The sequence below is a fragment of the Platalea leucorodia genome (assembly GCF_965183815.1).
Source record: "Platalea leucorodia genome assembly, chromosome: 3".
In the NCBI taxonomy this organism is placed as follows: Eukaryota; Metazoa; Chordata; class Aves; order Pelecaniformes; family Threskiornithidae; genus Platalea; species Platalea leucorodia.
Window position 1 is genome coordinate 127718836 of NC_138825.1, and position 21831 is coordinate 127740666.

General features: G+C 47.3%; 1 protein-coding gene across 8 annotated transcripts in view; it reads left to right on the forward strand.

Moving 5' to 3' along the window:
* The window catches only part of DTNB (dystrobrevin beta), a 219137-nt gene that overhangs the window by 93788 nt on the left and 103518 nt on the right, over positions 1-21831 (forward strand). For all 8 annotated transcript variants that reach the window (XM_082307455.1, XM_082307457.1, XM_082307458.1 and 5 more), the window contains one exon: positions 8084-8161. In XM_082307455.1, the coding sequence (XP_082163581.1) occupies positions 8084-8161 (78 nt within the window). The remainder of the gene's footprint in view (positions 1-8083; positions 8162-21831) is intronic.

The window sequence follows — 21831 nt, forward strand, 5'->3', positions numbered from 1 at the left end:
GTTGCTCCTCACATCACTGGGTCTTTTCTCGGTCCTTCTGCAACAGCAGGACCGTCATTAAGTCAGGATAAGCAGCGGTGGATCACCTGCGCTTTGGCATCGCGTGAAGCAGGTACAAGGGAGGAGCGCTGGTCCTGAAGTCCCTCGGCCGAGTGCATTAACAAGCAAAGAGCGGTGCCGCAGAGGATCCCATGGAAAGGGAGCGTTCTCTGCCACGGCGTAGCGTAGCACGAGTCCTAGCATGGCTCGAGCCGGCGGTGCTGTAAGAACAGTGATGTACCTTCCCATCAGCGTTAGCACTAAGCTTGCAAAATAAGGGGGGGAAGACGGGCAGGAGAATGGGCTCTGCCCATGTCTGTGCTTTGAGATTTCAGGTGATGTTCTTGGAAAAAATAAGTTTCACATGCACACGATCCTGGACGTAGCATACCGCAGTGTGCTCATGCCCGCAGCATTTAGGTTGTGAGGGCAGGGGGGTGTGACAGCAGTAGGTACGAGTCCAGGATTATTGAAATTTGGCCTGAGCTCTTGTTAGTGTGATAAACTGGTGTAGCGTCCTCAGCGATGTGGCCTCAGATGTGGATGCAGTTCATAGAATCACAGAATCGTTTAGGTTGGAAAGGACCCTTAAGATCATCGAGTCCAACCGCTAACCCAGCACTGCCAAGGCCACCACTAACCCATGTCCCTCAGCACCACATCTCCCCGGCTTTTAAATCCCCCCAGGGATGGGGACTCAGCCCCTGCCCTGGGCAGCCTGGGCCAGGCCCTGACAGCCCTTTGGGGGAAGAAGTTTTTCCCAATGCCCAACCCAACCCTGCCCTGGCGCAGCTTGAGGCCGTTCCCTCTCGTCCCATCGCTTGTTCCTGGGGAGCAGAGACCGACCCCCCCGGCTCCAGCCTCCTTTCAGGCCGTTGCAGAGAGCGGTAAGTGAGGTAACCTCTTCTATTAAATCAGCTGTCGTAACGGGAAACAAAGAATACGTTTGGGGGGCCACAACCTTGCTCCCGTCACTTCGAACCGTCAGAGCATTTGTCTTTCTGGGAGCACGGGGTGGCCGGGCTAACAGACGGGGCGGTACTTGCTGTAGGTAACTTCAGTCGCGACCGTTCTTTGGAGGAGTCTTTTTGGTCTCTCCTGAGACCCAAAGCTAAGACAGAGCCGGTAACGTTACCGTGCTGTTATCAGGATGCATTGGCACTGCTCTTCCAGGGATACGATGTGAGCCAAGCAGGTCACGCTTCTGTTGCTTGCAGTCCTTCCTGATACGCTATGAGACGAAAGAGCTCCGTTTTGACGTGGCTGTTCATGGGAGTCTCCCGCCGGACTTCCAGATAGCTGTTACGGCATTCCTTTGCTTCCCTGAAAGTGCCGTGCAGCAGAAAGCCAGAATTCCGTTAAATCGGGTCGCGCTTCGTAGTCCATGTCTCTCTCACCTGGAGGGAAGGGCTGAGCAAAAAAGCGTTCCTAGTGCATGTGTCGTTAGGAACAGACAATTCTGATGACTTCTAATGACTTGTGCTTCCTAAGCTGCTCTACGAGGAATCATGAAGTTCCCAGAAAAAGGAATCGATCTCACCTTACGGCTTTTTCCAGTTGACACCTTATCTGAGAAGAGTGAACCGACTGTCATGCTGGGGTGGTTTTACTTTTCCAGTTTTACGCGACTGCGTTTCATCGGCCATTATTTATCATTTACGGTGGGGTTTTTCAGTTAATAAACGGAACTAGGATTCCCTATGGATTTGGTTGCTATTCCTTTGTACAATCCCTCTGTTTGACCTCATGCAAATCTCTCTTATGACAGCAAGGTCTTGACTACAGTCTCTGCTACCCGTGATGCCAGCCTGCCTGGCACCTAGAAGTGGTTTAGGTTAACCTTTACCTACAAGCATACACAAAACTACCTGTTTGCCTTTAAATCTCGCCTTAAAAGTCCGTCAGCATGCCTGTAAAATAATAATAATAATAATAATAATAATAATAATAATAATAATAATAATAATAATAGACTATGGTCAGCCCCTCTCTGTAGTGTGACATAATGTCAGTGTGCTTTTTCAGTTCCGTACACCTAATGTATCTGTCTGCCTTTGGGTTGTGCCCGCCGTCAGTGTTGGTCCGGCTTTAGCTGTAACGCTTTGCTTTGCGCGGAGAAGCACGGCCTGGACTGTGAGCGGGCTCCCGAGCAGCGCCAAAACCACTGACCATACGTGTCGTGCAGTCTCCCCGGTTGAGAACTCTTCAGGTTATAGAGCCAAACTCAGCTATAAAGTTAGCAAATATGCAGCTGGTCCGTTTGTATCTATAAATGCAACCGCTACAGATTTGGAAAAGAATAACAAAAAAGCCCGACAGATACCGTGCCGTTGTTATCAACATCGTCGGGTTGAAGATGTCCCTGCTCATTGCAGGGCATGGCACTAGATGGCCTTCAAAGGTCCCTTCCGACCCAAACTATTCTATGATCCCCATTAAATCCATCCCTAATTAAAAAGTAGCTTAATTGCAGGCATTATAATATGATGATAATTAAACAAATCCTGATATTTATTACCGTGCTAATCAGTGCACCTGAAAAATACTGTCTTTTTTTGTTATGTGTGATGCACACACTGGTTCTTGCACACAAAACACCGACTAAAGGTAGGAAATGTTATCCGTGGCACTTTTGACACGGATACAGTTTTAACTTCCACTGCTTGAAACCCATCCCTGGCTGGGGACCCTTCAGACCCTACTTAATTGGCCTTCCTGACATTTTTCAAATTTCAGAATTTCAGGTGTCAGTCACCGACTTCAGACCCATCGATTCCAGATCTGACTGATGGAGCATTCGTTCTTTCTTGTCTTCTTCCTTTTTTTCCTTTTTTTTCTTTTTTCTTTTTTTTTCTTTTTCTTCCTTTTTTTTACTTTTTTTCTTCCTTTTTTCTTTTTTTTCTTTTTTTCTTTTTTCCTTTTTTTTTTTTTTTTTTAATTGGCTGCTGTGACAACCCTTAACCCTCAAGTATAGATTGCTTTTCCTGAGCTCTGCATTTTCCGAGTCTCTGTGCTCTGATGGAGGCAAATAAATCACGGTGCTTTGCTGCCCGTCAGCAGTCTCAGGTAGGAGGACTGTTCGGAGCAGAAGGCGGTTTGGTACATTTTGTTTACCGTTGCTTTTTTGTAAAGGTCCCTTTACAGGGTGATTGTCCAGCACAGCGAAAAGTCTCAAGACTTAGTTCCTTTTATTTATTGAGGTTTTAGACTTCTGAGGTCTCAGAATTGTCCTGGTTTTGTTCTGGACCTTCATCAACCAAGTCTGAAAGAAAACAGGCAAGTAATTAGACCTAGACTTCGTTGTGCTTTTCTTCAGAATGCATAATGATTGATTTTCCGGCTTAGGAAAACTGTTGACACAAAATAGCAGTGACTAATCTATTTCTTATTTCTCAGCTTTAGACAAGATGACTCTCATATTTAGACAAGGTTACTGGGAACAGATGTGACGGCAACTTCAGTTACATCTGGGTCTCATAGGTTTTACTACAGGTAGGAGACAGTAGTTAATAAGAGTAAATACTAGCCATAGAAGCCAAGATGTTTGCTGATTTTATTAGAATTATGGCAATTACCCATAAAAGCTTGTTGACGTGTTTAGGAAGATGATGGGGAAATCTAAGAAGATAATATCGTCCATCCTGGATTAGACTAAAAAGCTCTTTAGTCCAATATCTTGTTTCCAGTAGTAGCCAAAACTGGACACTTAGAGAGGGAGTTGGTCATGACGGAAGAGGCAGAGGTAATATTCATACGTAAATATGTTTTCTAAAAATAAAGGAAGATAAACAAGTGCTAGGGCTGGAAAGTTCAAACTTGTGATACCTGCCGTAAAGACGATTTAGGGTATTTTAGCTTCAGAATTAACTTTATGACATTTGTGTAAAAAAAAAAATTAAGTGGGTGAGTAAATTGCTTAAAATGGCTGCTAAGTGACGGCATACCTGCGTTGTTCTCTCAAGTCTTTATTCCTTCCTTCCCAAATTTGTGCTGAGTGCAGAGGACTCTCATGATCCCCGTTTTCAAGCCCTCCACAAATCTCTACTATTTCTTTGCGTTCTGATAGCATCTGCCCCTGCGATACGATGCTGCGGTACGTGAAGTGCACAGGCCCTGGTTAGAGTCTGAATAAATTAAAGGCGAGGAGACGGCGATACCAGAATACCCAAAGCTGTGGGTTGTCCTCTGCGCGCCCCTGGCCGAAGGAGCACCCCCATCCCGAGATGCTTCTCCCCGGTGGGGTTGGCAAGGCGCGTCCTTGCCCCGGCTCTGAGCCTGCAACGCTGCTGTTGCCTCCGTTATTTCTGGGTCTGGTCGCACAGGCAGCGATAGCGTTTCAGGCATCGTGACTGAACGAGTTAGCACCTACTTCAGTGCTAACCAGCAACGTACGCAGTAAAATAAGCATTTTAGTTTTGCAAAGGACACTGCCATGTTTTTCAAGCTGCTAAAAGTTTATGAAATACGGACCTTGGGTCTCACATGTGGAATGGGAATTCAGATTGCTGGTGTCTTGATTTATGCTCTCTGACCTCCCAGCTGCTTGGCTAATGTCACTTTTTTTAAGTGCCGTGAAAAAAGAGAATTTAAGGAGTTTGATTTCTCAGCTTCTATGGCTGCTGCGTTTGTCCCAGCTCCCAGGTATCTGAAAGATTTCTCTTCTTTCACTGCTTATTTTTAGGTGCTTTTCTTCCCAAGAGCACCCTAGGCTGATTAAATACACCTTCAATGCCAGAAGAGTTAAACCTGAAAAATTTAACCTAACAAAGCAGAAGTTTTGAAGGAAAGTTGTAAGCTGTTCTTGATATACGTTGAAGTCCTTTAGTTGTCAATATCTCAGCTACGTTGTGGGTGGGAGTAGTTACTTCTGAGTGCATCTTCATAGAATCACAGAATGGGTTGGGTTGGAAGGGACCTTCAAGATCATCTGGTTCCAACCCCCTGCCATGGGCAGACACCTTCCACCAGACCAGGCTGCTCAGAGCCCCATCCAGCCTGGCCTTGAGCACTTCCAGGGATGGGGCATCCACAGCTTCTCTGGGCAACCTGTGCCCGTGCCTCACCACCCTCATGGTGAAGAATTTCTTCTTAATATCTGATCTAAATCTCCCCTCTTTCAGTTTAAAGCCATCACCCCTTGTCCTATCACTACAGGCCCCCCCTTTCTTGTGGGCCCCCGTTAAGCACGGAGAGGCCGCAATCAGCTCTGCCCGCAGCCTCCTCCTCCCCAGGCTGAGCACCCCCAGCTCTCAGCCTTTCTCCACAGCAGAGCTGCTCCAGCCTCTGACCATTTTGGTGGCCTCCCCTGGCCCCGCTCCATCTTGAGTTTCTCTGCCAGCGATGGTTTGGGGGTTTCTCCTGCCTCAGGTGTCTGGATAGTTACGTTTTCTGGTGAGATTATCGAGGCAGGAAAATCTCTCCTCGCTAGCTGATTCGGGAATATTTGTCTTTTCTTCTGTTACGTTGATAGGCTGTAGCAGATGCCAGCTCTCATGAGCATCTCGAAGGGGAATTCAGTTGTGTTCCTTCCAAACTAGGAGTTTGGGTGAAATAAGGGTGACCTGCACTGGAAGTCCCAGGCCGTAAAAGCAGCTCTTACTACCGCCGTGGTCTCGTGTACGCGGTTACAGCATCCTCCTGGTTTCACAAACACCACGGTTTCTCTGTCACAGCTATGCAAGAAAATACAGTGCCGTCTTGGCAGAGTTACAGTTCTTTGGGAAGATATTCCCTGAAATTGTATAAATGGCCTCAAGAAATCCTCCGGACTGGGAAAGGCTTTATGGTACGTAATAAGGAAGACAGAATTGTGCTATTAGAAATCTTTTAACCAGATGTTCATACTTAATTTCTTTCTTTGCCTTTATCACTGTTAGCAAGGATTTAGCTGGAAAACTGAGGACACTGGTATTTGCAGAACTGGAAGGAGCTTGTGGAAATGTCTCATAATGATACTAAAACCAGATCACAACTGGTGAATTACATCCACTTTCGTATGAGAAGAGGCATATAAAAGCAATATGGTAATAAAATAAAGAATTACCCTTCACTCAGAATAGTAGACCCAGGTAGGCGAGCTTCCGTGGGATAATGGAAAATTGCCCTCCTGTGCGGTTTGTTGCTCCGGTGTCCCAGCCCCGTCTGCTGCGAGCTTGCTTTATCCCCGCCACGGGAATGCAGTCCCGTGTAGTTAAATCCGCTTACCTAAAATTATTAGGAATACTGAGGTGTATTTGTCGTGGCTAAGAGCAGTGTTTAAGGAAAGCGTCTGTCCCTCCCGAACTAAAAACCCAGCTAACGCACACAGAAACGGTGAAACAAGAGTTGTTGCTGAAAAATGCAGTCTGGGTTGCAAAAGCTGCTCCTTGTTGCAGCTGTTTCCCTCGCAGCCGCACAGCTTTATGGTGTGCACAGCGGTAAGGGAATCGTCAGGGAACAAGGAGAGATGTGCAGCGTGGATGGGGACAGAGCATTCCTTGCATTCGGTCAAGAAGAAGTAAGCCGGGAGCTCAAGGGGCGGAGGGAACGCCCTGTTAATGAGCCGCTCGTTACCCCAGGACGCCTTTGGACGTTCCCCGGCAAAATTAACGGCTCCCAAAGGCACCGCGGTCTGGCCCCTCTGTCGCTTTCCAGCGCCTTAGAATCCTATTTCTGCTTTCTTGTACAGTAAGAAGTTCCTTTTCCAAAGGAGCGCATTCATTAAATATCTTGCGACCAAATCGTTTCTTGGAATAATGTTATATTTAGAGCAACATTAACATTAAACATGCGGCATAATTATTTCTGGGCAAACCAGGACTGAGAACTGAAGTGCTTTTGCACTCAGATCCTGCGTGGGGAAGGAATGCAGGAGGACGTGCAGGGGTTGTATTCCTTGTGATTTCGTACGTTTGACAGCCAGGTGGTTTTTTTTTAATGGTTGTTTGATTCTCCGGATTACGGGGCTCTGAAAATTGTTGAATGAAGTAAGCTCATGAGTCTGAGGGCAATTCCCAGTGTTCACACATCCGAAGGAGGAGCAGGCTCCGTGCAGCTGCGCTGGGAACGGCCGGGAAGGCAAAAGCTGCGAACGCCGTCCGTGCCGTTGTACTGCAGAAAGCTGAAGCCGGCAAGAATTAATTTCAGTATTATCTGCAGCGAGCCTTACTGAAAGTGAATGCTGAGATGATGGCAAATCCAAACCTGTGAAGAATTTAATCCACGTTCCAAGAAAGTGTGGAGGAAAGTACGTGGCATTTTTCTCCGTTAGGATCCGCACCAGTCCTGCGGTGTCTAACGTGCAAATTGAGCTCCTGTCCGTGCGCAGCCAGCCCTGCGCGTTTTTGCAAGCCTCGTTTTAAAGGGCGATGGGCGTATTTGGATCTCACTGGAGGGCAAACGTAGGCAAATATTGATTGTGTGAGGGTGGCTGCTGCCGTCCCTCTCTCCCGGGGCTTGCGTTTAGCGGCAGAGCGGCCTGGGGAGGGGCGGCCCGCGTGGGCTCCTGTCCCCCGCTCCCTGCCCAGCCACGAGCACACGAAGCCGGGGCGGCCGCGGCACTGCGGCACGGGGAGACTGTCAGGGTTTAAAATGCAAATACTGGGAGCATCATCCGTGGTCGTATTTTATAGGGCAGTAAGGAAGGTGAGCCTCTATCAACTTGGTTTTTTCCAACTAACTTTAACTTATTAAAATAAAAACCAGATGGTGTTATGTGGTGGTTGTATAAATGATTGCTCGTTATAATAAATCTTTGCTTAATTTCTTTAAACGTTTCAAATAATTGCCCTAGTTTGAATGGTTGCTACATGTGCTTGAGCTACTCGCCGATGCCCGAGGTGGGGTATGCAATCGCAGGTGTCGGTCTGATCTTGGAGCGCAACACATGAGCTGTGAAAGGCGGCTGGAGTAGAGCCGGCGAAGCCCTTCAGGTGTGCGGAGCCGTTTCTGCCGCCGCTCTTTGGCCTGGTCTCACAGAGCCCGGTGATGTCCTTTCCCCAGTGTGGGTTTTGTTTCCTTTTTGGTTTTTTTACATCACTAACTGGAAAAAATATTTCTATTTTAGTCCTCCTCGGCCTCTGACTAACATGAATGACACCATGGTGACCCACATGTCCTCTGGAGCACCCACCCCAACAAAAAGGTACGCGTGCCTTGCGATACTGGTTGTTTATTTCCATGAGATGTAAAAAAATATAAAGTAGGGATTTTGCATCACTAAGACTCTTCTAATAGATTTCAGGTAACACTACCACTTCAAAGTGTGTATGCAGCATCCATAATATAAGGAATTGTTTGCAGTGCTTCGTTTTGTACTCTCTGGAGTGATTTTCTTTTATTGGAATAGATGTTATTACTTGCATGTGACTGAAGAATATCTAAAGAGCGCTACAGAGATTTTGGTTTTCTTTTTAAATAGAGCATTACTTCCAAAGCTGTTCTGAGAAAGGCTGGGCTTGTTGTATCATGGGCTCCTCTGCTACAAGGGCTTGTTCTGTTCTGCTGGAGACATTTCACATAACGAGTGTGCTGCATTGCCGTTGACAGCACTTGTTCTCCACGCCAAACACAGCTGAGCTGCCAAAGCTCTTTCAGGTTGCCCGTGTCTACTGGAGGCATTTAGGTTTGAGTTGAATTTGGGTTTGCATTTACTTAGTTATATATATGTAAATTATTGTATGGATGTACGTCTGTAAACATGCAAAAACCTAGTTGAATCATGTGTTTGCACTTTTCTTTCTTGTTAAGATATGCTAGGGAGAGTAGCAAGGTGGGTCACTGGAGACTTCGCTTGTCCAAAGCTGTGAATGAATGAATGTTCCCTGCGGGGAATGAGGAACTGAATGTCGCTATTTCAGTGACAAGGTGGTACTCAAGGGGCAAGCCAGATCCCTCATTTTCAGCAGCAGTCCCTCAAACAGAACTAGGCAAAGATCCATGTCCTTTCCTTCTACTTTCCAAGACAAAAAGATCAGTTGTGTATTCAGGTTTGAACCGGCTATGTTAAAATTATTTCAAACGGTGTCTATAAATCATCCCATGTAGCATCTACAAACACTACACGGCATGCAGTACGCTGCATGACTTCAGACATGGGATGTGGTAGAGTCCCCATCACTGGAGGTTTTCAAGATGCAGTTGGACAAGGCTCTAGATAACCTTATCTAGGCTGCCTTTCCCACGAAAGGCTGGACCAGATGATCTTGTGGGGTCCCTTCCAACCTGGGCTGTTCTATGATTCTACGAAATGCGCCTTATTCAGTGCAACATGCCTTCTGCTGAGTTAGAAGCGAAGGGGCTGAGAAAGCAGACAGTTCCCAAAGCCAGTGCTTTACAGAGTATTCACGTAGGCAGTCCTTAAGCACATGACCCACAACATCTTCTCGTTTATTGGGTTGCAAGCAACCTTGTGGGCAAGGTCTTTTGCATTGTCTCTGCTTTTAGCCTCTGTTTGGGGTCCAAGTTTGTTCGCTGTAGTGCAGACAACAATCATCCTCAAATCTACCAGAGAAGATCCTGCTCTAGGCACGCGTGTCCTCTGTGCACACAAGCTTGAAACACTGCCTGAGTAGCAACATCTGCCAGGTTCCCCTGCAGCCTCTTCATCCTCTTGCGTAAAGGTATTGCAGAGTGGAACGGTACGACCCGCTGTCAGTTCTGACTCAGGAGCAACACTTAATTTGGGCAGTGATCACCTAGTTCCTTAGTACCTACTTCTTTGTTTAACCAGCTTTTCCCATTTTCTTAATCCAAACTGGGTAACTCATATTTAAAAAATCTCTAATTCCACAGTCATCAAGGCCATCTCACCTGTCTGGTAGGGAGAGCTTCCTGATGCCGTCCTGGCGTGTTCTGGCTGACCAGCGTTTCACCTCTTCCCCGTACGTGGTTAGTTTCTGTGCCGGTCAGTGGGCAGGATAGGTGCCTTTTTGTCCCACGGAGTAACGTGGTCCCAGGAACTATTCATTCCTCTGCTCCTTTCCACATGGAGAGTTCTTTCTTTCTCAGATTGTGTCCACTGTGTTATCCATAAAATTCACGTGTGATCTGGAAGAAGAGGACAGAGTGAAACTTGAGTCAGGATTATGCACAGCAAGTATCTGTGTTTCTTGCTTTGCGAAATACCAGGAGGCAGACTCATGCAAAATATAAGCTTAGCACTGAATATTCTGGAGGATGGTCTCTGATGGAGGAGGTGGAGCAATCCTCCACAGATACACTTTTCAGTTGCTGGTTTAGTTCAAGCACATGGGAACAAATACTTTACTACTAAAAGAGCAAATAAGAAGATGAAACAAGTATTGGCTTTACCACCAAGTACCAGTATCGATCCTTAAGTGCTTTTTACCTAAGGAAACACTTTTTTTTTTTCCCATGTCAACATCCAGAAACTCATTCAGGATACGTCTTTCAGATCATAATCTGCCAGCTATGCTTCTGCTCTTCTGTGGGCAGGACCGAGCCTACCTATTCCCTTAACTTGAGAAGGTGGACACCACAGAAAATGCTAGGAAAATACCATAGCAAGCACTAATCCAAAGTAAGAAGAGGGCTGGATATTACGACCTGACCCTTCAACTTGTTTTCTTGGCCACGTAGACCTTACGATACACTGTTGAGATAAGGAATAGCAGAACCACATTTTTGGATGGGATAATGAAGGGAAAGAAAATCAACAGCTTATGGTAAGCAGATATTAGCAGGTAAAGTAGTGTTGAAGGTAAACATTAATTAGATTATGACAAGACCTCTACATTGTCAGGGGTTTTAAGGGTACAAGAATTTCATGCTGATATTGTATCCTGTCACCCACGATGACAAGTAGCAGATGCTTAGCTAGGATTGTAAGCAGCAAGTCATTAAGTCAAGTCAGTCAAATTTTTCTCTTGGTTTTCGCCCTTGCTCCCATCTTGCAGCACTCATCAGTTCACTTCTTGATTTGCAGTCTATAGAGAGACTGCTGCTTCGTCAATCCAGCATCCGCAAGCGAGTTCTACAATTATCACCTGTTTGTTTAAGAAAGCTCTTCCTTTTTTGTTCTAAAATTCACGTTCTTCATGCTGTTGAAGGTTGTATATGTCCCACCTGCTTCTAGTCTAAGAGTCCTTGTCTACTTAATTTTTTGTTGCACAGGTGGTGTAATCTGTAATTTGGATCACACTCGTTGTCCTTATCAGTGCCTCTTCTTTCAACATTTCTTTTTGATGTGGGATGACCAGAACTGTACCTGTCAAATCTGAGCCCACTTTGGTGTTCCCAGGTAGCAAGCAACAGGACAAGAGGAAACGGCCTCAAGCTGCGCCAGGGCAGGTTTAGATTAGGTATTAGGAAAAATTTCTTCACGGCGAGAGTGGTCAGGCCCTGGCCCAGGCTGCCCAGGGAAGTGGGGCAACCGCAGTCCCTGGAAGTGTTCAAAACACGTGTGGATGTGGTGCTTAGGGACAGGGTTTAGAGGTGGACCTGGCAGTTGGGTTAACGGTTGGACTCGATGGTCTCAGAGGTCCTTTCCAACCTTAACGATTCCATGATTCTGTATTCTTCTGCTTGTGTGAGTTGCAGGGATCCGCATACCTCTTGTGAGCAGAGACTGTCCCAAAGGCACGCAACAAAAGAGATCTTTCTCTTCTCTGATGTAGGCAAGGATGTGCGTAGGTCTGGAGTTGACCACAAGAATCCCAGAAATACTGGATGTAGAAACTGCAGTGATGAAGGGAAACATAAATAGCTTTTCAACAGTGCTACCAAGATTAGTATTTTGACTACTAAGGACATGATAGAATCAGCAACAGGGCTTTAGAATCAGCAACACCTTTGGCTTGGAGCATTTTTGTATTTATGAAGGAGCAAGGTCTCTGTTGCTGCCTGTTGTCCAAGACAAGATCAGGTAGACCAAAGATAATTCAGAAATCCGGATTTGAGAAATGAGACCTGTTTGGACATATGGCATGTCATCTGCCTCGACACAGCCTGCAGTTGTCAGCTACCAAGGCTTGCTTAAAAAGTTCCTCCTGAGAATCAGTTATCATTTGCTAACTCAGACCTCACAGATCTGTAGAAGGGAGCTGAGTGGGATCAGCAGGAAAGCCTGGATGGTAACAAAAATGTCAAGACAGGCTACTTCAGCCATTGGGGCCGATCCTTGGTCACAGTCATTACCGAACAACGTGCCAGTTGATTGCAAGCGGCTCCTATTTTGAAAAAGATCCAAGTAACTGTAGGTGACTTCCCATTCAAAAGCACAGAACTTTTCTGTGCTCTGATAAATAAGCCGTTTCCTCAGCGATTCAAAGGCTGCACTGAGGTAACTCGGGATGAAGACCTCTATAGCACATACACTTTACAGATACCGTCTCAGCAAAGGCTAAGAAAAGAAGTTGGAATAAACACGGAATAAACACCAAAGAAGCGACGTGATTCTGCAAAACGATCATTGCATCATTCTTTGTCCACAGTCTGCTCTTCCTGAGAGTCGAGACGTTCGCAGAAGCGTGGAATGGCACTAGACCAGGCTAGGACATATCGGTAGAAAGCTGAAATCATCTCACTTCCAAGTGTCATCTTCTGTCAGGCATCATGGGGACGCACAGGCAGCAAATACATGGTAGATCTGTGGTCACCATACCCCTGTTAGTACCTGCCTCTTACCGAGGTCCGGGCTCATCCCTCTTCAAGGATCCCGCTTTCAGAATTCAGTTAGGAAAGGTTACTTCATCTAGTAGGTTCTGCAGAAGTTCATGGGAAGAGGCTGCTTCTCTCTATACTTGCTTATTCCAAAGGACTGGGGTATCTGTCTTTTCCTGGACCTGGGGGGAACGGAGAGGCTGCCTCAGGTTCAGGTGGTAATGTTTGCCTCCATCATTCCAGCTCCTCGGGCTCTCAGCGTGCAGAACGCACCCTTCTCCATAGCCACCCAGCAAGCCCCTGGGGATGTGCCTGAGGCTCGCAGTGGGACCCAAACACATCTCTCCAAAGGTATTGTCGCTCAGACTCGGCTTCGTGCCTTTTTCTTTGCAACATACCTAGTCGTGGTGGCTACGTACGCCCGTCCGAGCCTAATCAGGGTTGGTTTGGTTTTAATCACAGAAGAATGAGAAATACAGGTCTTCATCAGCGCTTCTCTGTTTGTTCGGCTGAGGTTCTGCAAGGAGTGATCAGCGAAAGCCATTCCAGATTACAGCATTTGTATGATCCAAGCTGTTTCCGTCTCTGCAGGGCTTGCTTGCTGGCATCACTGAGTTGAACTACACTGAAAAATACTTCTAAAGTAGCGTAGATTATCTGTCCACACGTTCCGAAGAAATGCCGCTGACCAGGTTTTACCTGCTACTGCTAAAACTTTGGCTCAGGTTAAGTATACGTATTCCAAAAAGAATATGGAAACACTGCGAAATTAATTAAAAGAGCGAAACAGAAATATCTAGAAGCTGGAAATGGGATGCTAAAGGAGCATTATCTGTTTAGTTTATTAAGGAAGGTAGAGATGTGATTTGATTGCTAGGTGACAAACATTTATACATGGAAATATATCCAGTAGCAGGGTTTTTTTAGCCTTGTGTAGAAGGGCATTTCAAGGTCCACTAACTTCTGCGTAACCTCTGCATCCAGCCAGTCGAACCTGGTGCTTGCAGAGGCTGTGCATTTAGTCGTAAGCACGAAAGCCGAAATACTTGGCTCTTGCCTCCGTTTGGAAGAGGCTCTGTATGTGTCTCGGCACGTGCCAGCCAAACATGGCGCAATATTGCCGAGTATTTTGAGACTTTCCGTGCGCTGACTGAACCCCTGGACACGTTGAAGCATTGGTTCATCTATCATCTGGTTTGTCGGGGGCACAGAAGCACGTGTCAGTGTTGCCTTTGTGTCCTCCGTTTCTTTGAACCTGGAAAATGTCGAGGTGTCGGTGGTTAACGATAGTGTGAGGTGAGGAGGAGAAACGGGTTTTTCCCCCTTGGAAAATTTCTTATGTTCCTATTTTGTCAGTTCACATATGTCCGATTACAGTGTTTTCCCCGAGATTTATTACAGTTACTGTTGCTCTAGGTTAATGCACGATGTAAAAGATCATCACTGACTAAAATTAGAGGCCTCGTTTCCCTAGCTGGAGGCACCGTCACGTCGTGGCAGCTTGAATAAAGAGAGCGGGGTCGCTGAGGTTGCTGCGTGTGAGCTGAACGGGGTTCGGATCCGCATCTTAATGTGCTGAAGCTGTGCAAACTGGCCACTTTTCAGTGGCTTGGCTTCTTTTTGAAAGCCGAACTTGTTCCTAAAATTGGCTGTATTTTATATACCTGGAACAAATGATGGATGAAAATGCTAGAAGTTACATGTTTGCCTGGCTGTGGACACAAAATTCATCCTGAAAACAGGAGGGACGGGGCTCAGCCCGTCTTTGAATGTCCTCAGTGCTGAAAAAGACTGAAAGGGCATCAGCAAAGCACAATAGCATTTGCCAGAAATAGATTTGATTTCTGTGATAGTGATATTACAGCATGAGCAAAAGGTAGAATCCTGCCTAAACCCTTTCCATTCTGAAGAGCATTTTACGTTTGTTTATAGCTTCATCAAACTTTATTCCTTCACGCTAATATATTCCAGCTTCCATGAGCAGACTGATCCAAGGGTAAGGTTTTTTGTTTTGCTTTGCTTTCTTTCCCCAAAAGATGGAGCAAATATGGATCAATTTATTTGAAGGCAAAACTGGAAGGCATAGTAAATCATAGAATCATAGAATCATGGAATCGTTAAGGTTGGAAGAGACCCTTAAGATCATCGAGTCCAACCGTTAACCCAGCACTGCCAAGGCCACCACTAACCCATGTCCCCAAGCACCACATCTCCCCGGCTTTTAAATCCCCCCAGGGATGGGGACTCAGCCCCTGCCCTGGGCAGCCTGTTCCAAGTTTTTCCTAATATCTAACCTAAACTTCCCCTGGCGCAGCTTGAGGCCGTACGGATACCTATACATGATTTTGTTGGAAAGAGAACTGCTTCTGCAATTTTTTAATTGCATCCACATACTATTAGGAAGTTGCTGTTCATGGGGATTCCTGTAGATACAGATATAACTAGGTATCGCTGCCTGGGCAGGTATAGCTAACGCAGAACCTCAGTGGAAGTCCATACTGATGAACGTACGTACTTTGAAAAGCCTTTCTCCTGTGCTTCCTAGTAATGTTTTTAACAAGAGAAGGAATTTAGGCATAATTGTAGTGGATTGCACTAAATTATTTGTGAAAACCAGCCTCACTCCGGCTTTAATCTGTTTGTCACAGATGCACACGTGGAGGGTCTGGGTCTCTCTAGGAGGCACACGGGTTTGCTGCTTCGACCCCTGCAACCAGAGCCAGCGCAGAGCTCGGCTGTGTGCCGCGGCTCCTCCATACTCCTCCCTCAGTATGGTTAAGCCAGTCTGCACCCAGAAAATACATTATCACCCATAGAAGAGAGGCTGAAATCAGTAGCTCTTGCTGTGGGACAATGAGAGACTTCTCTAGCTTGGGCTTGACAGCTCTGGCCTCGAGAAACCGAGGCACCGATTTGGCTCCTGGAGGTAGATAGGCAGAACTCGGTCCAGGGCCTCCCTGGGGAAGAAAGGCTGGGGCCAGCGGGGCGAGGGAGGGGATTCTGCCCCTCTGCCCCCTCTGGGGAGACCCCCTGGAGCCCCGCGTCCAGCTCGGGGGTCCTCAGCACGGGAAGGACATGGAGCTGTGGGAGCGGGGCCAGGGGAGGCCACCAAAATGGTCAGAGGCTGGAGCAGCTCTGCTGTGGAGAAAGGCTGAGAGCTGGGGGTGCTCAGCCTGGGGAGGAGGAGGCTGCGGGCAGAGCTGATTGCGGCCTCTCCGTGCTTAACGGGGGCCTACAAGAAAGGGGGGGACAGGCTTTTTAGCAGGGCCTGCGGCGACAGGACACGGGGGAATGGTTTTAAACTGAAAGAGGGGAGATTCAGACTGGATATAAGGAAGAAATTGTTTGTGCTGAGGGTGGTGAGGCACTGGCCCAGGTTGCCCAGAGCGGTGGGAGATGCCCCATCCCTGGACAAGGGATGGACGGGTTGGACGGGGCTCTGAGCACCCTGGTCTGGTGGAAGGTGTCTGCCCACAGCAGAAGGGTTGGAACCAGATGATCTTTAAGGTCCCTTCCCCCCCAAGCCGTTCTGGGGTTCGATAATTCTGTGATTCTCGTGGTGGTTGCATCGGTTCATCGCACAAGGGCTGCCAGAAGGCAGGACGGGGGCCAGCTGCACTGCGGAGCTTCTCGCTCTTCCAGGACGCGGTGAACGCCGCCATTGAGCAGCGGGGCGGGATGGAAACCTCTTTTTGTGATTCCCTGCTGTTAAAAACACGACAGTAACCTCCCTTTGACAACTGCTTTGCTGGGAATAAGGCCGAGCTGAAAGAGCAGGATTTTAATGCCTGAGCTCACTTTTTTTGTGAACTAAAAAGTGAAAAACAAACCCAGCCAAAGGAGCTCTCATCAGTGCTCCTCTTCAGTCCACGCACATCTCGGAGGAACCTGTCGTTTCCAGCCTCCTCATCCTCTGCTTTCAGTGGGAGAATGTCCAGAGGGGCAATGAACTCTCGGATCCCACCGTTTCAGTCACTGGGTTTTGCACGAGGCAGGGAGCTTTCCGTCGTCTCTAAAGCGCTGTAGACAGAATGAGGTCAGGGGAAGTTTTTTCTAGTAAGGAGGGAGCTCTGGGAGCAGAAGTGTAGCTATGGCCATGCTCAGCTGTGGATTTTTTTCACATTTACGTATGTAACATTACAATTTTGCTATTTTTCGTCTTGTGAAATGTGAGTTTCCAAGTGAAAAAAGCCGATTGATTCAATGGCATGTTTAGATTTGATAGTGTGGTACCAGATGTGGGAGACAGATGTTCCGCACAGTTATTGCGACATTTACAAAGGGGAAATTTTAATGCAACCTTGCCTATATTTGTTACCTATGATACAACAAAACCCAGTGTTTCTCTGATCTTTACAGCCAATGAGCCTTTCTAAATAAATGGAGATGATTATGTCTCTTCTGTAAGACTAGGCCAAGCTCATTAAATGTTATTTGTTTTAGCTAATTTATTTTAAATTACTTCAGGAATAGATTTTTTTCCCTCCTGTTGTGGTCGATGTGCACTATTCTTCTTTCAGTAATTCTGTTCCCAAAGACAACCTGTCCTCAATTAGGTTAATGACGCGTATTTCCCTCTTTAAATACCCTTCTGCCTCATTCGTTTTCTCAGCAGCCGTGGTCAGTCTGTAGGCGATGCAGCATCTTTTACATTGCAGACGCATGTTAGAATTTAAATGCGTTATATTTCAGTCTTGTTAATGTATATGCTGTGTGAAAGACGGATGGATCGCTCTCTGGTTTTCCCTAAAAGGCTTGTGCACGTCGCTGTTGCCGTTGTGGGTCCGTAGCTGTGGCAGCGCGACGGCCGCCTCCGCTGCTCGGCGAGGCCAGCTGCAGAGGGCTCGCTCCCCAGTTTATGCAGACACATAAACTGGAACGGGCTGGAGCAGACCTGATTTAGGCGTCCGCTGGAAGGTGAGAACAGCCTAGCAGTGCCTGTGCCCTTTCCCGTTGACCGTGCAGGGAGCGCAGGCAGCGAGCTCGTATTAAGAAGCCTCCAGTAATGTGTGTCCCGGGAGGGAAAAGTTCCTCCCTTGGACTGAGAAGGGTCTTTAAAACAAGTCCTTTTCAACAACCTAGCCTATAAAAGCAGTCACCGCATTTGCTACCTATAATACAACAACATATTGCATTCTGTTTCTCTGATTTTTAAGGAGCCCGGAGACTCTCGACATTGCATTTGGTCAGGTGAAACATGTTCTCACGGCCTAAAAAGAAAATTATTTGCAACTTAAGCACTGAAGTTGAAAGGGATATGATGTCACCTGCCTAGACAATATTCAAAAAACTTTTTTTTCCCTCCATCTGAGAGGTTTTATTTCCACTAACTCTAACTTGGATTTTTTTTCAGTCTTCTGCTCCTGATGTCACTGGTTATCTGCTCTTCCTAGTCCCTCATACGCCTGCCTTTATTTTTCCTTGTCCTTGTTTAACTTTGCTCTCTCCGGTACCATTGCTCGCCCCCGAGTTCTGTCCTTCTCGGGGTTTGCACATGGATGCGTGGCTGGGTACCTGCCAGCTTTCGGTCAGACCTCCAGAAGCTTTCCTCTGCCATCCGCCCTGCGTTGATGCGCTCCCTATCTCTGTCATTGATGCCGTCCCTTGGTTTTTTAAGTTCTGTAACCCAGAGTGATTTTTATTTGCTTGGCTAGCTTAATTTATCTCCTGACAGTTTCCAATGTGCCTTTTTTCTCCTTTGTTGCCACGTCCACATTCATCTCTCTGACGTTTCCTTCTAGCCGCCCAGTCACCAGTTCCACCTGCGAGTGACTGAAACTACTGTTATTGTCCGCTCTGCCATTTCTCTTTGACGCAGGTGGAGTACACTCGTTTTCTTATATTCTGCTTCTTAGACCTGAGTGACCTCTAGAGATCCTAGAGCCATTTTAGCCATAGTTTAAGCCACGAAAAGGTTTTGGGGGAGAGTTCGGTAGCATGAGCCTGGTGGATTGTGGCAGCTGGCACTGTCTGGGTTGTGTTACAGGTACAGCCGGGGCGGTTAGCGTATATATGCTGCATAACGCCAAAACAGACTTTCTTTCTAGAAAAGGGATAAAAATATCCCTTTGTCTAGAGACAAGGGAGATCCCAGCTCACATGTAACCTCGCTTAATGAAGATGTGACGATGCTTTACAACAAGATGAAAGAGAAGGGGACAGCACGGAGGAAGGAAGGGGGAGGACAAGGGTCCGCGTAATGAATCAGCCTAACGATTGCAAACCAAAAGCCTGGGTTTCAGTACTTGTTATTTAAACTGATATCTAGATGCCTCTAGGTATTTATTTTTAACCTGTGGTTTAAAATCCTCCGGGTGCAGTTGGGAGTCTGTGGGATGTGGGTTATGAGGAAGATGCGTTGGGCGATGGGGAGGAAAAAAGTGGTCAGAAGGCATCTGCAGGGGGAATAGTTGGGAGATTTATACACTGCTCTTAAGTGGCTACGAGATTCAAGATGAAGAGGAAAACATTTGAATAAAAATAAGAGAAACCTTGGGTTTGGAGCCCAGATGTGAAAGATGTTTCTGCCTTGCTGCTGGCACGCGGACGGTCTGGGTGCTGGGGAGGGACGGGAGACACAGGATCTGCGGGCAAGATCGCTGCGCTTAATCCTGATGCTGCTTTGATGGCATCTTCTAATGGGTTTGTGTGGCGAAAGCTTTGGTCTACCTTCACACCGCTCCTCCACCAGCTGCTCTCACCTTTTCTGTAGTCTTCTCCTTTCTCCAGTAGTGCTGGCTCAGTTTATCGTGCGTGCTGCTGCTGAAGTCATGCTTCTCGTTCATTCCAGTTCTTCCTCCCTCCGGTCGGTGATGGGCTTTCCCGTAACGGTAGTGCAGTCCAGCTGCTGTCACAGGGCTGCCGGGTCCGACAGAGCGGTGGCGATGAAAACGCCGTGCGGGAAGGGAACGGGGAGCAGGGGCGTCCGTCGGCAGCACCCTGCAGGCAGAGCAGGACCAGGGCTTGGTTCGCACTGTCGGCTTTCTCATCCCTTGCAAATCTGTAGTTTGGTCTTCAGTTCTTTTTTACTCCATTTTGCCTACACTTTTTTTTTTTTTTCCCCCTAGCTACCTGATCTTTGTCTGCTCCAAGATTTGTCAGCCTGGTTCACCTCAACCTTTATATAAGGAAGGCACAGAAATCACGGACTGGTTGCCCAGGACCGTGTCCAGTTTGGTTTTTAATATCTCTGCAGGTGGAGACTCTACAGCCTCTCTGGGCAACCTGTGCCAGCGTTTGACCGCCCTCATAGTAAAAAAAGTGGCGTTTTTGTGTTGAGATGGAATTTCTTATTTTGTGCCTGGTCCCGGCACTGGGCACCACTGGAAGAGCCCGGCTCTGTCCTCTTGGCCCCCTCCCTGCAGGTATTTATAGCCATGGATGCTGTCCCCCTGAGCCTCCTCTGCTCCAGGCTGAGCAGCCCCAGCTCCCTCAGCCTCTCCTCATAGCAGAGATGCTCCAGTCCCGCGGCATCTTGGTGGCCCCTCGCTGGACTCTCTCCAGTCTGTCCGTGTCCCTCCTGTACTGGGGAGCCCAGCACTGGCCCCAGCACTCTGGGGTGGCCTCACCAGCGCTGAGCAGAGGGGAGGGATCCCCTCCCTCCGCCTCCTGGCAACACTATGATGCTAAGACTTCCATTTTTGTTCAAGTCGTCTGTTTTTTGCACTTCCACTTGTTCTTCCACATGCTTGGTATAAGTCTCCTGATTAAGATTTTGATTTTTTTTTTTAAGTAACTTAGCAGCAGCATACATACTCCAACAGGTTTCATCTGTGCTCTCCTTCTGCAGCCACTCTGCTGGCTCTTCATTCCTCCCTGTCCTGGATCCCTTTAAATTCAAGTGTTACAAGATCATGTTTTTTCCCCGCGTCCTCTGCTTTGGCGATGACCACCCGGCATGCCGCTGCCGCTGGACTGCATTGCATTTCCCTGTATAATTGCATTGTGTGATTTTCAGCTTGGATGTGCCCCCCATCGTCTGCCCTGCACGTGATAGCTGGAGGCAGGGGTCTGAAGAAATTAAAGCTGTTTAGTGTTCCAGGGACGTGGTGGCTTCCCCGTGACTTTAAATCTCTAAGCCAGATCACAGCAGCGCCTGAACGGAGCGCTGCAGGTCAGTCAGAAGCATGGCTTCGATTCAGAAATTACTGTGCTAAGTTTCATAGTCTGTGTTATGCAGAGAATGGTGGTAATTACCCTTTTTGACCTTAACATCTATTTAAATCAATCATGAGGGAAAGTAATGTGACAGAAAACAAGAGATCCCTCTAGATTACGTGCTGGCAACTCTTTTCAGAAGCTCATTTTTTCAGAAGCGCGTTCCCTTCTCGGTAGCCAGAGCAGCAGTGTGCAATTCTGTAAAGATTTACAAAGTTGTGAGCCAGCATAATAGAAATTTGCAGGGATTTCTTGCTGTAAATCACAGGATTTTAAATAAATTGTCTATTTTACTTGGCTTTCCTGGTAGATTTTCAGAACAGAAGTTAATTTATGACACCAAAAGCACCATTTAAATACCTTAGTAATTTATTGAGTTGCTTATAAAGCTGCAGAGCCAAGTCTTAGCGTGTAGAATTCGGGGCAGGAGCCAGCGAACCTTTCAAACCCCGTTCTCACCGAGGTGCAGTTACGTGGTCGAGCCCCAGGCATGGCAGCACCCAGAGCCAAGCCTTCAGCCGCCGCCGCCGGGGCGCGGGGCGGAGGAGAGCCCTGCAGCTCTCCGCGGGCTCCTCCGGCCTCGTTCTCCTCTTCCCGCTCGGTACCGCTGCCCCTCTGCCCTCGGGAGCACGCTTAATGGTATTTCTTGCTATCTTTTGACTATCGCTTTGCATGGTGTATCCTGTTTTTGCGTGTGGTGGCTGTTGTTATATGAAAAGTGTGGGGAACGTCGTATAAACTTACATTTTAATGCTGCTTTGAGGAATTCAGTTACAGCATGTGGCTAATTGGGGGGAGCAGGTGGTATTGTGTCTTTGATACCATCTTCTGAAAGCTAAAAGATTGTGTGGTTATAGCGTAGTTCTGAGTTTCTCCACCAGTGATCTATTATTTTCTCTAAAAGCGGAACGAACCAAACCCCCAGCAGCGTGTCTGACCACGTCAAGGGCCAGGCGTGATCCTGAGAGATGTCTAAACGTTTTCTCGGAAGATGTAGATATGACTCAAAGTGCCAGATAAATAGGAAGTCACTTT